This window comes from Temnothorax nylanderi, unplaced genomic scaffold (genome assembly GCF_030848795.1).
Source record: "Temnothorax nylanderi isolate EJ_2023f unplaced genomic scaffold, tnyl_v1.0 TNYL_tig0200_pilon, whole genome shotgun sequence".
NCBI lineage: Eukaryota > Metazoa > Arthropoda > Insecta > Hymenoptera > Formicidae > Temnothorax > Temnothorax nylanderi.
In genome coordinates this window covers 173,862-192,500 of record NW_027249262.1, presented here as the reverse complement: position 1 = coordinate 192,500, position 18,639 = coordinate 173,862, and the positions used below count along the sequence as shown (strand labels likewise).

The 18,639-nt window shown below is 31.2% G+C and overlaps 2 protein-coding genes across 4 annotated transcripts in view; one reads left to right on the top strand and one right to left on the bottom strand.

The window, feature by feature from the left end:
* Positions 1 to 18,639, bottom strand: part of Tk (tachykinins) — a 71,445-nt gene that overhangs the window by 11,860 nt on the left and 40,946 nt on the right. The window lies entirely within an intron of this gene.
* Positions 12,140 to 14,645, top strand: LOC139778887 (uncharacterized). Its single transcript, XM_071717023.1, has 4 exons — positions 12,140 to 12,231; positions 12,318 to 12,462; positions 14,259 to 14,473; positions 14,561 to 14,645. Exons 1-4 carry the CDS (start codon positions 12,140 to 12,142, stop codon positions 14,643 to 14,645), a joined length of 537 nt encoding a protein of 178 aa, XP_071573124.1.

Genomic DNA, 18,639 nt, shown 5'->3' with positions numbered 1-18,639 from the left:
GCATCGAAGATCATCAACGATAAAATCGTACTACGAATAACGTTATACATCACGTAGCAAACTAACTGTATTTTGTGCAATTAACTGTTTTCCCTACAAATTAAATACTATGTAAATGATATGCAAAAATGAGGCTACCAAATAGTAATTTTAGGAAAACCAATTTTAAAGAATGTTAATTCCTAAAACTTATATATGTCATGATTATCGATTGATGTAGAATGATATACTAATTATATACCAATCCACGAAAAAAGTACAAAATATTATTATTTGTAATTACATATTTTACTTAATTCCATCACTAAGTAACGACATTCAATGATTAACGTTAGCATGTTTAAAAAAAAAATTTTTCAGCGAAACGAGCGAAATGTCAAGTGTGTTTACTTTAAAATTCTACTGACCTTTAAAACCCGGCGAACATTGACGTTTGTATCATGTATAGTGCAGAAAGACCTTAGCATACATCGATTAATATGTATAGTCTATAATGTATATACGCATATATGAAACACAAGGGCGCTTTACTTGAACGATGAACTTTCATGAAAAAGAGAGATCGGTAGAAAAGCTAAGATACATCTAAACAATGCACGAGAAAAAATCGCAACGAAGGAAAATCACAGATAGAAGAGTCTCTCCATTGTTTCTGGCGAGCGTATATTTATGTCTTCAAAGTAGCGTGGCGTATATAGTATGTACATAATGTAAAACATGCATGCTGAGATTTGCCTAGAAACCCGCGTGTGTGATTGTGAATCGCGTGTTCTAGTTTTCTCACTGTGCAAGAACCCTGATTCGTATCAAAAATTATAAACATGTCTTAATAAACCGGTCGTGTCAGTGTAACTTTTTATTTTAAACTGATACATTCCATTTTATGTAAGAAATATATAATTCAGAGAAATCAATAATAAAAGTTTATAATAGAAAATATGTGGTAATAATAATACTCTCTTATTTTACTAATAAATTAGTAAAATTATAATAAAGCATTTTGTTATAAGTATTTTAATTTGTACATTCATATATTATAAGAATTATGGAAATATGATATATAATGACGTAAAAATAATGTGATATAAAATTATGTATGTCATTAAATAAATCTCTTTTATACATATAAAGTAGACATCTCGTTCTTTGTTCACCTATGCACATGGCTAGGACTTCGGTCATTGCACATGTGAAGGTATAAAAAAAGGACAATTATTTTATACTGCAGCGAAGTTTTTTTTAAATCAAATAGCCGTTCCTCGTTAGTTTTGAATTTAATATATTAAAGGTACTACGGGTATTACAACGTGTATTAAAAATTAACCTTATTTTTTGGTTCGTGTTAGTACTCCACTTTCTCTGAATTTGTATATACAATTGAGTTAAAAATAATATCCGCGTCATCACAAATTCAATTTTCTCTAAATTAAAAGAGCATTCGGATTTAATTTAAAAAACTATCAACAAAAATTTCCTAATTGACAATCTCTGCTTCAGTCGCTAGCGTTCATAAAATATTCGTTATTAAGCATCTTCTCTAATTCACCAAAGATTTCAATTTTTATGTAAATCAGACAATTATCGTGAACGCAATTATCTCAATAAAACTAATTAAAAGCTGGCTGTAGGAACAAATGACAAAGTCTTGATTAAAGCAAAAAGATTTTATAACTTTGATCGAGTATCAAATAAGGGCCGATGGACCGCTAAAGTATACAGAAAAATTACATCATTAAAGAGCACAATATTTCGAGAGATTTTATTGCATTATCTGTTATTTAAATTTAATTAATGTTAATTTAAAAAAAAATTAAATGTTTCTTATAAGTCATCCAATGTGCGTGGGCGCACATTGCTGGCAATTTCCGTATTACTTAATCGCTTGGGATATGTACTTTCCAATATTGTCGGAAGCAGTTTGACTTTACTAACTTTATTATTCAAATGAGGAATTTTGGAGGACGTCGAGCTCTCAAGCAAACATAAAGTGGAGGAAGCAGAATCTTCCGATGTGCGTCACGAATATGAATGAAATTCAAGCAAAATCATATGCGTACCTCCGGATTACCATCTCCGGATTGAATATCTGAACGAAAGTTAGATCTCGAAAATCTAACAAGAAATGTGACGAAAAGTTTTGTAATAGATTTAATGAAATGTGCTTTTAAGAATACGTGCTTCTCGTCGCACGTACGCTACCGTTCAAAAGTTTGGAAGCACTACCTTCTTAAGAAAAACAACAGTAGTACCATTACTTCTAAAGAAAAACGTCATGTACAAAAAACTTTACTGTGTGATTTAATTATTGAACACGGTATTATTTGTTTCTAATTATTTTTCAAGGAAAAATTTCATTTGAAGAATTTTATTGGCACCGCACTGTTGTTTTTCAGAAGGTAGTGCTTCCAAAACTTTTGAACGATAGTGTGTATGTCAATTTCAAAAATGTTATAAAGATATTAACACAGAAAACATATTTTTTAATGAATAACATTGCTAGATAGATTGAAAATGAGTATACTATATAGTTTCGTGAATTGTAATTGATTTGTCAATATTACAAGTACGTAATAAATTTATAATAAAATTACATAAATATTCACGTACGGTAACAATTTTAAAACATAATGCGCAGAAACTAGATTTAAAATCTAGTTTTAAATCAAGAACTGATATCTTTCATTTATTTTAAACGTACCGCGCAAAATAGATAAAATAATCTGTTAACGGATACATTTGCTTCTACATTTGCATGTACGCAAAATTGATATATCAATTTTTTGTGCGGTCTCATATTATCGCGATCCAAAATTCTTCTAGATAGAAGAATTTTGCAGACTGTTTTCTTTTAATGCAATACGTATAATTTGCATATCTGTTATTTATACTTAAAAATATAAATTAAGAAATGTAAACGTAGACAAATATAGTATAAATTCCTTATAGGGTAACTCCGGTATTTACGCCGCGCGGGGTGTTACGCCGCAGATGTCAGAAAAAATAGAAGGAATAAAGGTACTTGCTCGCAATTATTCTGTTATGTGCCTTTATGCCATATTAGTATTGTGTTGTAATTTCAGTTCTTTACTGTTAATATTAACGAAACTGTCGTGAGTTGAATCGATTTCTCACGGTAGTAAGAAGCGCGATCTTGTGTTACGACCTACGTAAAATGATTACTGTAAGGAATGTAAAAGGTTTAATGGTTATTTCATGATACATAAGTGTAGAGGGATAGTAAATGATGGAATACAGCAAAATGCAAGTGCATAGCTCTTGTATTTTTTGTTTAACTTAATATCTTGTATATCCCTCCTGTTTAGGGAGTCCTCTTATGTGTTCTTTTGACGTAGAACTACGTCTTTCCCGAGGGGGCTGGGGTAACTTCGGGTGCACGACTGCAACGTTTTCTTGCAACGAAAACATGCAACACTAATATTTCTCGAAAAGTATTAAAGGAAAATATATTTTATTATAGTGTTTTTGTGTGAAAGCTCTTGATGTGAGCTAAATGTTCCGGCAATTTATTTTGGTAGTTTCTTATAACCGATTTTCTTGATATGGCAATGTGTTCAGAATGTTCTAATACGTCGAATATTTCTCGAAAAGTATTAAAGGAAAATATACTTTATTATAGTGTTTTTGAAAGCTTTCAATGTGAGTTAAATGCTCCTGCAATTTATTTGGGTGGTTTTTTATAACCGATTTTTTTGATATGTCAATGTGTTCAGAATGTTCTAAAACGCTGAGATCCGATTCCAAAATTCTAATTTTTCGAGGATGGCGACGATGGGTTTAATTTTTTTTGAAGATTTTGCTTTGTTTTCTGGAAAAATTGTAGTAGTGGTTTCATGAAAATCGGTTCACAACAAAAAAACTACTCATTTATTTTATTAACCGATTTTCTTAAGTATATTAAAATTTCAATGAATCGGAGACCTCATTTAAGTATCTTCTCTTTGTTAGAAATGTCGGAACTTCATAAAATTCATAGAATAATAGCCCCGTAAACATGCTTCAAAAACATGTAATTAATAAATGCAAACTTTATTTTCTAGGAAAATATTTTTCGATTTAATATAAGAAACTGATCACATCCATGAAACTTGTTTTTTTTAAATTTTATCTTTGATTTTCAATTTAAAAAATACAAATTAAGTTGTTTCACGTATTTATTATATGTCAATTTAAAATACGGTGGTGTTCAAAACTGAATATTTTTAGAGTAATCTATTTAGAGCCATTTTTACGAACCTGGATATGGAAGATTTGCGCCCTCACTCTAATGAAAGGAATGAATTCCTTAGAAGTAAATTAAATTAAATTAATTAATTTTATTTCTAACTAAATTTAAATAAAAGGTTTCGATTTTTTTATGTAATACAAATATTTTTATTTATTAATTAGTCAGATTTAACCATAAATTTTAAAGCTGTATAATGTATCTTTGTATAATCTATTTACTTATTTCTCTGTTTTTAAATTTAGTTACGGTTGATGGAATAGATGAAGTTTTGCTTAGCGCTATGTTAGCATACGAAAGGGAGCAAGCAGAAAATGTACTAAATGTTAAACGGAAGACCAGGGAAAAGAGCCCTGAAAAGCGTTTATGATAAAAAATTTTAAGGATGTATATTTGTTGTCTTTTTAAAAATATCGTTAAAAGAAATTATTGTATGTTTTACTTCTCAAAAATTTTTATACTACAGAAAACAAACACAAATTTGCAAATTAAAAACTTGCATATTGCTTCAACATCATTTTATTTAGCTTATAAAGTTTCCTAGAAGGAAGCCAATTCATTATATGCTAATAATTTGAGAAATTTCTTATATTGTAGAAAAAAATTTATGAGCTAAAAAAACGGGCATAGTAACAACTGTGCCGCAAACAACAACGTAGAACTACGTTTCATGTTAAAGTATTCAGCGAAGGAAAGTAGACGTAGGGCTACGTCAACTGTCTTTCGCTGAATAAAGGTGCCTTTTCACGTTGACGCTCGACGCTCATTTTCAGCAAGCAAAAATCTTCTGAAATAATATCTTTTATTTATATATATATCCATAAAATATTATTACTTGAAGATATTACTTGAAAATAATTAATATTTTACGTATTTCGAAGTCTATGTTTCATTGTACTGGGACGATTAACGACGATTCAGCGACGACGCTGAATATTAAACAAATTCAACTTCATTTCTTTGACGCTAGCGTCAAAGCGAAACCATTACGTTCACCTTGTTGACGTTCATTTTCAGCGTCTTATGAATTGGCACCTTAATAGTGACAGTTGACGTAGTTTTCGTTGTTGTTTGCGGCACAGTTGTTACTGTGCCCGTTTTTTCTCTCTTTTTTTGGATCGTAAAACAATAATCTTTAATGCATCTATCGCTCTTCTATTTTCTTTTTAAAATTTTTGGTTTTATAATTTGTTTATTATTCTTACATCTTAATAAACTTCTTACACACATTTTATAACTTATTATGACATTTTATTGGTCTACCCCACAAAGTCATTAACTTTTGAAAATAATGATTTTATGTCAATATTTACCACAATATCTTAGTAAATACAAGCGACCCCCAAATTTTATCAACAGTTTTGGATTCGGGGGGCAAAAATACATAGAATTTACCTCTTTTTAATTGATTTCTCGTTGGGGCCCTAATTGTAGACATTTACCAATATTTTACCAAAGCTACATTTTTAAACTTAAGGAGAAAAAAAATATGTACAAGAGTATAAAAGTAAATAAAAAGCTACATTATGTTAACAATAAGAACTTAATTTAGTAAAAAAAAATCTTGATTTTATTTGTTAACAGTCACACAGTCCGAATTAAGCCACACCTAGGATTGACTGGTCAAAGTCCGAAGTGATTTTTCTTAAGTTTCTAACTTTGACCAGCCGTATTAGTTATTCCTAGGATTGACTGGTCAAAGTCCGAAGTGATTTTTCTTAAGTTTCTAACTTTGACCAGCCGTATTAGTTATTCCTAGGATTGACTAGTCAAAAGCCGAAACACAAAACTTATTTCGGGCTTTGACCAAGACGCTTGGTCGTTCCCCAGGATTGACTAGTCAATCCTAGGAATGCCCACGTTTTGGGCTTTGACTATAACATATATACGTTACGTATGTGTGTGCGTAAATGTTTTAAAAAGTATAATGTACACAATAAGGCATTAATAGTAATAAGTTTTTACAACTTTCTCATTTAGTGTCTTTTGAAAGAAAGAGAAGAGACAGTGATGACACTTGGTATATATTCCTACCAGAACAAAGCTTTCCCGCGAACAATTCATCCATTCCTGGGATACGTGATTCTCGATAATGGTACGAAACTTGTTGAATAGTTTCATATATATCAAGTAACTCTGATAGTCAAACACAATGTTGTACCACTCTGAGTATAATAGAAATTTCGTTATCGTGATTGCTTTTGAGAATGAAATCTCTAGCAGAGAAGTCTCATGGAATTTTGATTAACAAAGATTTTTTTTATATTATCTAATATAATTGTTTTCTAAAGACACAATACCTATTTACTATTAGTCATACCTATTAGTTATTAAACCAAATTCTATAATTTATTTTTATATTTAACATAATTCTTGCAATGTTATTGATTATTCAGCATGGAATAGTGAATTGTTCAAATTGTTTAATTTATATCATATAATTAGAAATAATCTACTATAACAATTTTTATTTTTGTATTTGCAAATATGCTGATAGTGTTTATTATTTTTAACTTCTTCTTTTTAGTTTTATTTTATTTATTTATATTTTTAATTTTTCCTATATAAAGTGCGAGTTGTGCTCGAAGAGAAATCCGGTTTGTCAAATATTTACATCTCGTAATCTTTTTCAGAGTTGAATACGGTAGTCTTTCTCTGTGTACAGATGATCCTTCTATGCAAATACATAATATTCTCTAAAAGAAAAACCTGCAATATGACTCATGAAATATCTTTTCAAGAGGATATGTTACATCCTCGTTATCAAAGACGAGATTTGCGTCGAAAGGTCGATTCTTTACCGAATCATATATCTTGACATTTGAGCCGAAGTCATTGTGCCATCACGAGAGTGCTTCTCAAAATATTCTGAGTTCGCCCCCAAAACCCCAAGAAGCTGACCCGTGACAACTCGAGCAGGAATGAGTAATTTTAACTTTCTATAAAATATTGCATTTTTTCTACATCTATTCGCTTTCCAATTTTCAAATTGTAATTAACATTACAAATCTTTTTGTTGTTTGTAGGTACTTTTTTAAATTACTGATTGTATATGGGGAATGTATACCAATATCGGAATATCTATACTATTATATAAAATCCTTACGGGTGGTGTATGTTTGTGCGTTATTAACTTAAAAACTATTGGACCGAATTTTTACCACAAGTATATAAAATAGGGGTAGAATTTTCCGAAAAGTGCTATAGAGTGTGTAGTTTTTCGTTATCTATTTTCTGGAAACCGATTTTTTTAATTCTTACGGGTGGTGAAATTAAAAAAATTAAAAAAATCAGTTTCCAGAAAATAGATAACGAAAAACTATACACTCTATAGCACTCCCCGGAAAATTCTACCCCTATTTTATATGGTTTTAATACAAATTCGGTCCAATAGTTTTTAAGTTAAAAACGTTCCAACATACACCACCCGTAAGAATTAGAAAAATTAAAAAAAAAACGTTATTAACTTAAAAACTATTGGACCGAATTTGTATTAGAACCATATAAAATAGGGGTAGAATTTTCCGGCGAGTGCTATAGAGTGTATAGTTTTTCGTTATCTATTTTCTGGAAACCGATTTTTTTAATTTTTTTAATTCTTACGGGTGGTGTATGTTTGTACGTTTTTAACTTAAAAACTATTGGACCGAATTTGTATTAGAACCATATAAAATAGGGGTAGAATTTTCCGGGGAGTGCTATAGAGTGTATAGTTTTTTGTTATCGATCTTCTTTGGAACCGGTATCCGAAATTTTTCCAATTTTTCGGGAAATAATTGACCGAATCTTAAAGAATTGTATATAAAACAGGGGTAGAATTTCCCGGGGAGTGCTATAAAGTGTATAATTTTTCGTTACCGATCTTTTTGGAAACCGATATTAGGAATTTTTCCAATTTTTCGGGAATTAATTGACCGAATCTTAAAGAATTATATACAAAGTAGGGGTAAAATTTTCTGGGGATTGTCATAATGTGTATAATTTTTCGTTTTTACTGATCTTTTTGGAAACCGGTTACGAAATTTTTCAAATTTCTCGGGAAATAATTGACCGAATCTCAAAGAATTTTATATGAAGTAGGGCTAGAATTTTCTGAGAATTGCCATGATATAAAGTGTACTATTTTTTGTTACCGATCTTTTTGGAAACTGGTTCCGAATGACCGATATACTTTTGGTAAAAATTCGGTCCACTAACGAATGAGTAGTTCGTGGACAGACAGACAGACAGACAGACAAACAGTCGGGTTTTATATAATAGTATGATTAGAAATAGATCGATATCTAAAAATTTGCGGAAGTTAGAGCAACCACAAACATTTCTACAAAAAGTACAAATTTTCTTAAAAAAGAACCGCTTTAACGAACATCGCCAAATTCAATCTCAACTTTATTTACATAATACTCGAAATAAATAGGTGTGTATGTATGTTTGCTTTTATATTTCGAAAAGTATTGGATCGATTTTGAAAAAACTTATACCAATAAGTTCCTTGAAATCTTAAGAGTCTATTTGCGCGTCTTTTTACATATGTCCTCCGGGGCGAAGCCCGGGTAACCAGCTAGTGTAAGTATATTTGTCAGCTTTAAGTAATAGGTTTAAGAATTGAAGATGAAATAGTCTGATGCGTACATATACACATTTAATATCTATGTATTTAATTGTTAATCAGTTCGAGTTATTTTATTATGTACAGAACATTTTAAAACTTTAAAGATCATCCTATTTCTAAAATAAAGATTATACGATTGCTGCAACTTATACGTCAGAATTTTTCTGCCATTATTTTATATTAACCGTTAAATTAGCCATTACATTAAATATCCAAAGATTTACCACAGCAGCATGATATTTGGATAATCTGATTTCCATTCATGAATTCGAATGAAATGTTGCATGCAAACAGTATTGCAGTGTAAACAGTTGGCACGTAGCATGACGTAAACGAATAATTAATAAATTGATAAAGTTCATGAAATTTAGTCGTTCAGTCATGATTGTCGTATGTCATATTTTGACACAATTAAAGAGATGTACCAGCATTTTTTTTCAGTTCCAAATTTTTTGCTAAATTTGATATTAATTTTTTTATAAGCCGATAGAAAATCATAATTTGTCATTATTTTTAATTAGAAATAAATTGATAAAGAAAGTTTGTCAAACAAACATTAAACGAATGTTGAAAGATATAATTGATAGAAAGAGAATCTGACAATGGGTGTCATTGGAAATTCATTATTATCATAACTATATATTTTTAAATACATCACAAATAAAATAGTTACCGAAAAAAAGTTATCATAATATGAAAAACAAAAGCACTGTTTGTTCATTGTCCTAGAGATTTGCAGGACAAATCGTGATTTTACCTTCGTGCCTCGCGAAAATAGAACGCAAGTAATCACACCACGCGACATCGAGTATCAACTTGTGTGTTGGACGAGTATATGCGTCAGTTCGCTTGGTTGGTGCAAAAACTGCTGACCACCGTTCCGACTCGTTTCTCGCACCTTTCTCGCATCTGCAATCAATCTTACACCACTTCCTCGTGGGATTCCTACCCACGTCGCCAGAGAGTTAAGGATGACCTTTGCCTCCAACGTTATACTCATCTTGAAGCTCACTACGCATATTGCGCCTGTTATGTTGAAATGCTAACGCTGTCTAATTTTATTTTCCAAATGGATATGATCGATCAATAACATAAAATCGTTAAAATAAATATAACCTCGTTCGCGAGATGGAAGTTAATGAAACATGCATGAGAGTGTTATTTCCGAAACTTCGCTATTTTTAGGATATTTATCAAAATTTGTAAATATTATATATGCGTTTATCATGTAGCGATGTTAGCAAAAAATTTGTAAAATATGTTAATTACTATTATTATTTACTGATTATTTCTGAAGAATATGTTTCTACTTGTGCCAATAATATAATAATAATAAATATTAAAATCAATGAAGATTAGTCAATCAGAGTAATTGAAGTCGTCCTATGCATTTTTTGTGTGAAGCGATTTAAAAATGAATGAGCTTAATAATACTTAGTAGCAGTTTAACAAGTAACAATTAAAATAAAAGCCGAATTATGCATTGTAAATTACTAAACACCTTTCAAGAGCGAACATGTATATTTTGTAAAATTTATCACAAATAAATGAGTATCGAGAAATTATTAAAAAATATATTCTTTGATACACGAAACAGTTCAGAGCATAGTTAACTGCCAATTTTAAATGAAACTTTTATGCTATTATTTGTAATAGATGTCATGGCTTTAATCAAAATATGATGAAAATAGGTACAGCATAGGGAATTATGTGCAGATTAATGAAAATATTATTGTATATTATGTATATATGTTGTAATCCAAACTAACATTATAATCAACACTAATTCTATAAATGGCTTTATTGTTACGTTGTATTGTATGGCGTTCAACAGCCATAGCCTAAGTTACTCAACATCATGTATGATAAATTAGATTATTTTCGGTAAACTGTATACAAATGTTAGATAATGGGCATTACGTTGCAAACAGCTATTGTAGAAGCCAACAATAATATAATGATACATTAACAACTGTGGCTAATACCAGTATTAATACTGTAGTAAGGGATTATAAATGACATTGCGTGGCAAATTCTCGGATATAACAAAGTGGATGCTAATCTCTGAGGAAATATTATCTAACTGTCTAACGTAACGGAGCAAGCTAGCACTATACTTATGTTTGTAGCTTTAAATGTAAAAACAATTTGTATTGTTCCATATTCTTTTCAACATTGACATTTTAAATAATAATTTTAAAATACATCTATATGTCATTAAAAGATAAGTTAGTTCCTACTGAACTTGAAAACTTGATTTTACTTATAAAGGCAATAAATCGCCTTAAAGAGTTCGATTAAAGTGGCACGAGCGAGGGAAGAAACTTTAGCATGACCGCAAGGAGAGAAGAGAAACGCGAGGAAATAAGTCAGGAATGTTGTGCACTATATCTGAGAAAGGTTTAAGCTTTCCGACACTTTGAGAGCGAAGGAAATGTCGTTTCCGAGACTACCGCTTTCCGATCGGAAAGCTTCCACCCTGTGATTGAACGAGGCTGCTATCACTCGTTTTGTTTCGCGACGATGGAGGGCTGATTTCAAACGAGATCCGAGATAAGGCATATGCGTACTGCCGTCGGAAACTCACCAGTCGGAAATCAGCATTTCCGATCGGAAACCGTAGAGGTTACGTGATAGCTGCCCAGAATAGGTTAATCAGAATAGATAATAATCTCTTAAGAAGCGTTTGTAGAATTATGTTGATTGTTATTTAAGGATTTAATCCTTGCATGTAAGAACAGCTGTAAATTTAACAATCGTATTTATATGTATAATTATACTTTGACTTTTAATTATAATTATACTTTTGATTTTTTTACAAAATTGAATTAAATGATAAATCTCTTTTTACAATAAATAAATTGTATATAAAATTAGAAACTTTACAGTAAAAAAGTCAATTATATATATAATCCTATTCGATTTTTTTTAAATCCAGGAACTATTTGAAATTTCCATATATGTATATTTATACATATACAAGCGCTTTAATGGAATTCGAAATAAAATCTATGTATAAAATAAAACTGGAATGCAAAGCCAAATTGTTAAGATATGTACAACATTGTCGGTGTTCCAAAATTTATTGCTCACACTAAAAATCTATAGCACGCGTTACATATACTATAGATTTCTATAGCAGTGAATTTTGGAACAAAGTCATTATTAATATTAACTTCATGAAGCTTTCTCATAGTATCGATAGCAAAAATAAATCGATAGCGTAATAAATTAAATATTTAGTTTAATTTCACGTCTTCGCTAAATTTTTTGTTTATAACAGTATGGTAAAATTCGTAGCTCATTCGCCATTTGATATATTCCATAGGGCAAAAAGAAAATCATTGAAGAATTATTCGAATTCACATATTATTACGTAAAATCATTATTTGCATGATAGCGCCGTCTTTATATTTGTTGCATAATTAAATAAAATGTAGCAATAATAATTATCTTTTTCAGTATAGCCAAATTTGACAAATCGGATAATTATACTTCAAAAGCTTTAAGGTTACGAGTAAATCCTAAATGTGGTGATTTCGACAATAAAACTGTAAATACCCTGGAAGTACAAAGAAATGAAGACTCTTACAAGAATAAATTAAAGGTTATTCCGCTGTAATTTGTTCGTAATATTTTCTTTCTAATATATCCTTCTATTGTAACTCCGAAGGTCTTTAATAACGATAGACTTTGACAGCCGTGAAAGCTCTCGCGAAAAGTACAGGGCTATCTAGGTTCCAAATTCGGTCGAAACAATTTATTGCATTCAATTTTTAATTAATTCATTATTCGCCGTTTAACGCATTAGTTGTAAAGTTTTAATATTAAAATATATTAGAGGAAAGTGCCCTATTATGAGACAGGATCCTAATATGAGATATGTTAAGCTAAAAGGCCCTATATAGGCCCTATCTGTTGATCCCACCATGAAAAAACCCCGCCATCTCATATTAGGATCCTATCTCATAATAGGGCACTTTCCTCTATCAATGTTATTTTTTATTGCTGTTGAAATTTATAACTTTATCGACAGGCTTTCACTAAAACATTCTGACAAAGACAAACACGTTCTCTCATGATGAGATAAGTTTATAACAAGTAAAGAAATATTAAAATTCTCTGTTCTTGATATTTCCTCTTGTTAACCCTTAAATGCGCAGTTTCTCGTAGTATTTTGTGAGTATACTTTAAATAATCAATAACTACTTAAGGACTCTTAAAAAAATATTTAAAAATTTATTTTTGACTAATTTGAAACCTTTGAACTCTTTAAACCCTTTGAACACTTTGTATACCATTTAAATCCTTTTTGGACTATTTTTGTGATTATGTGAGAGATGTACAAAGAGATATGCAAAGCTGTGCGGTTTCAATTTAACCTATAGGAGAGTACATCGAAAAGTTGCTTTGCATATGTGCACTTAAGGATTACCATTTGAAATAAATTAATAACATTGAAATAATATACTTCTCATTTATATCCTATTGTATTACTCATTATTTGAGCCATCTGAGGAATATCCGATATATGTGACGCAAATCCTGCACACGTCAGGATATTTATTTCTATACATGATAAACGGAAAGAAAAAAGGAAGAGCTCACTGTTGCTAAAGAACAAATTTTATACAGTTTGCGGGTATAATGGCTCAGCGTCGCGTGGAAGTGCGTTGCAACGGGCTTTCAACGACAGCTGAGCAATTGAAAGGCTGCCGAGAAAGTCAATAAATAGAATTCCTACGACACACTGTCGTCGTGTTGCGATTTCTAGGAAGTGTCAGCGCACTCCTGCGTACAATGAGAGGCTTTTAAACTTTCGGGTTCAATGAAGCTTTCGTACAGAACGCTTCCCAAAATTCAGAAGATGAAAAAAGTTTACGTGGCCCGTTTGAGAGAGCTCGCCATAATGAAAACTAAACAAACCTTTCTTAGCTTGTATTTCGGTAATCGCGTTATTACGTAAGAGAGATCTGGTAGCAGAGAAAAGATCCTATGGTATATAGGATATTTCCTTAACAGCCAATTAACCTGAATAATGAAGAACTGTACACAGGACATCCTAATTTTAACAGATATCCTTTAAAGAATTAATTTTTACCAACTTGATAAAAGTTTTTTATTTTCAATATTAGAGAGAATCAAGGTCTCTAAAAAATTCAGTTCAGTCAGAATTAACTAAAAATATGATTTTGCAAATTGCTTAGTTTGATTTAATTATAATTCTTTAATTTTTAAGATTACTGTGAATAAATTCAATCGGACATGACTTTTCTAATTATGTAATTAAAAATACATTCCGTAGATTAGAAACGCTTCGTACAATCAAGTTGAAAAAATAACACTACCTGTATATACATATATGCATTCTGTGTTTTATAATTTACGATGTACAATAAATAGATTAGAGCGAGTGAATACTGGAGGAATGTGCTTCGTAATCAATGGCTGTTAGTGTTACAAGGAATTGTAATAGTGATCGCCATTCTCACTATGGGAACGTGGATTGGACACGAGTGTATAAAAGAAGACATCGTCGAGGACGATCCTGTGGCACTATGGCGTTCGGTTGTCGCACGACTACGAGAAACCATCATTGACATGGGAACGGAATTGCGGTTAGAATTATAATTCATCTAAAATTTAAATACAGTAAAGTATTCTTATTTTAACTTAAAATTAAATTTAGTCTTATATCATTACAGACCGTGTTACCGTACTGAAATGGATACTCAACAAAAGAGAAAAGCGAGCATTCTAAAGCGAAGACGTATTTTGATGAATGAATAACTATTTTTTGTAAGAATAAAAAAAATTAAATAAATGTATTTTATCCTTGCACATAAACCCCGTTTATTTCTTCTAGCAAAATATCAAAAAGAATTTCTGATATTTAAAAATCTATATAAATATATGTATAATATTAACAAATGTATAATATTAATAAATATGAACAATATTGACTTTTGTAAAAGCATTCGACAGCGACAGTTTTATTACAATAATTTAATCACACGGTTATGACATATATGTATATTATTAACAATTTAAATGCTATTCAAAAAATATTAATTAGAGTGATAATTATCGTTTTTTTAAATTTTCCTCTTTGTCATCCTCATGTTCTTCGCAAAAGTAATTATTGCAATAATAAAGCCACATCGCTGTTGAGAGAAATAAACCAATGGGTGCTAAAAACCAACGATATTGCCTGCAACGAGCCATCGTGCCATTTGAAATCCTATAATCCAATATATTGATAAAATATTATTTATAAAGAGAGCTTTTAAATGTAACTAAATGAATAATTTACACGTAATTGATATGTATTAATAACAGATATCAAAAATGTGTTCTTGCGTAATTAAAAAAGCAGTACCTAATTAAGCAATACCGATGATCAACTTGAGTGAATTGGCTCTAATTACATGGACTTTACACATTGCGTTTTACATATTTTTCTTCAGATTTTTTAGCCAGTTATAAAACTATATTATCTGTTTGAATAAAACGTATAAAAAACAAATTTATACAATACTGTTCTCTGATCTCGTATCTCAAATTATAAATTTCCAGCGCCGAGTATTTCCAATTAGAAAAAACCAAGCCAATTAGAAAATGCCAAGAAGTGATACGGCATGTTTCAATTAACAATATATCTGATATTTTTGTAATTTTAATTTAAAAAACTATAATAAAAAACATAATTATAAAATATAATATATAAATATAATATAATCATAATATATAAATATTATAAAATATATGATACAATATAGTATAAAATATATTCTACAATATAGTATAAAATATAAATAATTAATAATTAATGTATATCCCATAAAAATAGAAATCTATAAACTTACTTCTCGCTTAATTATTCAAACTCTTATCAATTTGACATATATCTTGGTAGTCTTGGTTAATGTATTCGAGCATATTCGAAAGCATAATAAAGCATTACCATTCCTGCGCATACTTTGATAATATCGCCCATAGGTACTTCATTTTCTGTAACATATATCTAATCTAAAAAACCGCTCGATACTAAATATTAGTCAATTAATTACAAAAATCCAAAATTTTATATTGCATCTAAGTTGATTACCCTAGTATTTAGGTTATTTTTTGTTTTTCGTTTCACAACTTTCTTTATACGTATATACACATAGAAATCCAAATGTATCTACATCACGTAAATAAATCGTTCGTTAGCTAAATAAAACTAAATCAATCATCCATTAAATTGGATTAATATTTTTAGCGACACGTTGCGAAAACGCTTCGTCAAACTTCTACAAAATAGATTTATTGCGCAAAACTAACAAAAGTGATTAATAAATGCTACATAGAAGATAAAATATCGTGGGAATGTAACGGTCGAATATTAATGGAGATTAGTAACTTGGCATCACTTCTAACGTTATATGAAGCGTGAGGTATAGCCGACAGAACTGACGTTTATTTCCATTCGTGTGTTAACTTATTTATTACTTCACATTACTTCTGCTAACTAGAAAAATTGTATAAAAGAGGAAACTGGGAACTGACGTTATTAAAACAAGCGATGCATGCTAATGCATAAACGTATACTACTTAATAAAAATTGCCACGCTGCATTCTGCTTGTCTACCTATGTTGTCTTCTTAGCCAGTAAAAATGCGCCCAACATTTCTGTAGCTGCGCTCTGCCCTAACGAGAGAGAAATTTATGATGCACGAGAAAAAAAAAAAGAAAATTGCATTATCGGATTAACATTAGCGTAACTTCATTCTTGGAATTATTTGGATTCGGAAATGTCACGCGATTATCCAAATGGACAGAGATTTCAAAAATTAGAGGGACATATTATTTTGCCGTATATTTTTATTATCTTGTTTGTTAAAACATTATAGAAATAATCGCCTACTCATTTTTAAAGCGAGATATTGCCGAGATAAAAAAAATGTGTTGTTTGTAGGTTGTGTTCTAAAAAAGAAAACATGTTATTTGGGATTCAAATGCACAGAAATTCCAATGGAAAATATCATCTTACTATTCTTCTTATAAAGTTTATTTTCTATATGCTTGTCATAAAAGTCGATCACACAAATATCATCTTTATCATCTTATCATATTTTTTCTTTTATCATCTTCTTATCTCGTATAATTTTTTTATATTTACATATACCGCGTGTTGCACGTAAACTTTCAAGATTTAAATTTACACTTGCATTTAGGACAGAGTCTTGGTCTATTGCTATTTTCTTGCATCACGCAGAACATCTCGAAATCTTGTAAATTTATGTGGATCATGCGGATTTATATTAAATTGTGGAAAACATCGATCATACCTCTGTGGCCAAATTCACGATTGAATCGTATAACGATATCGAAAATATCTGAAAATATCGAAGTTATCGAAGATCTTTCAAACAGCTTAGCCATACGCTGTCGCAGGCTCACGGGTTTTGCGTGCGTCCAACATCAGCACTGACATGTCGATAAACAAGGTGCATTCAAATCACGATGCGAAGAAACGTGATACATCGCTCGCTGTCTCATCCGAGAGATTTATAAATGTACGTCGCTATACCGAGGTTACATTCTGATTCGCACGTGGCATACTGAACATAAATAATGTCAAAAAATGGGAAAATAGATTATCTCGATGGTAACGATGATCCCGAGGACATTCAGTGGTTTGAAAATTATGAGAAGCACAGCAAGAGCAAACATCTTGAGAGGCTGAAGAACGAAGATATATTGAATTACATTAAGGACGTTGAACAGAATTGTCACCTCGAGGTGAGCAGTGGCGACGAGGATTATGCCGGCACAAAAAAGTCCAGCAACTGCAGCGTAAGGTGTTCAGGTACACGATTTAGATCATTTAAAAAAATCAAATCTAGAGTGACGTCGAGAAAACATAAAAATACGGCTTTGAGAAGGGAGAGAAAACGGTCTCTCGGTCATAATGCCACGGATGCTCGCAATCGTTGCTGTTCGGCGCGAAAATCTCATTTCCGTGGTAATTCTGATCTTACCGTTCGAGAAAATTCTAGGAGAGATCTAAATACTTCCACTAAATCTATCTATCGACATCCGAATGTATCAAGAAATTCCTACAAGTATCGTGAATCTTCACCGACATTCTACGATTGGTATTCCAGAAAAAACCACAAAATATGGCCTGCAGTTACAGAAACGGCCAGCCTCGAAGTTACCGAAGACTGGCCTCAAAACGCCACTCGCGATTCCAGAATTAGCAGATCCAGAATCACCGATAGAAAATCTGCAAACGTTCATACATTTAAGTCACTGCGCAGAAATAAATTTGACGACAACTCATGTTACGTAAACATTTGCCCAAGTATTGCACCCAACAAGAAGACGACGGGAAGAAATCTTCGTTATTGTAACCGCAAACTTAGAAGAGAAGCACGGATGAGGAAATTAAATGAAGAAAGTAGCATCAGCAACTTTGAGAATCCACAGCCACTTAATAAAATTTATTCCAGTCGAGATACAGCGTTCTCTTATCAAGCTCCACTACGGAACGGAGGCTACAAAAGACGTTATACTTCAGGGTATCGTTATCCTGTAAGGAGATCCAGACGACCGACTTCTTGGGGTTTGAGTTCGCGATCCAACAGGTTGACGGCATCGGCGAGACTGCCCGAAACGAGCTTGTTATTGCAGGGACAAACTTTGCGATGGGAGAATAAAGGACCTCCGTTGAAAGCATCTAGTTCCATTATAGGAGCATCAATCAATAGGCGTTACCGGCGAGAGACGAACGGCA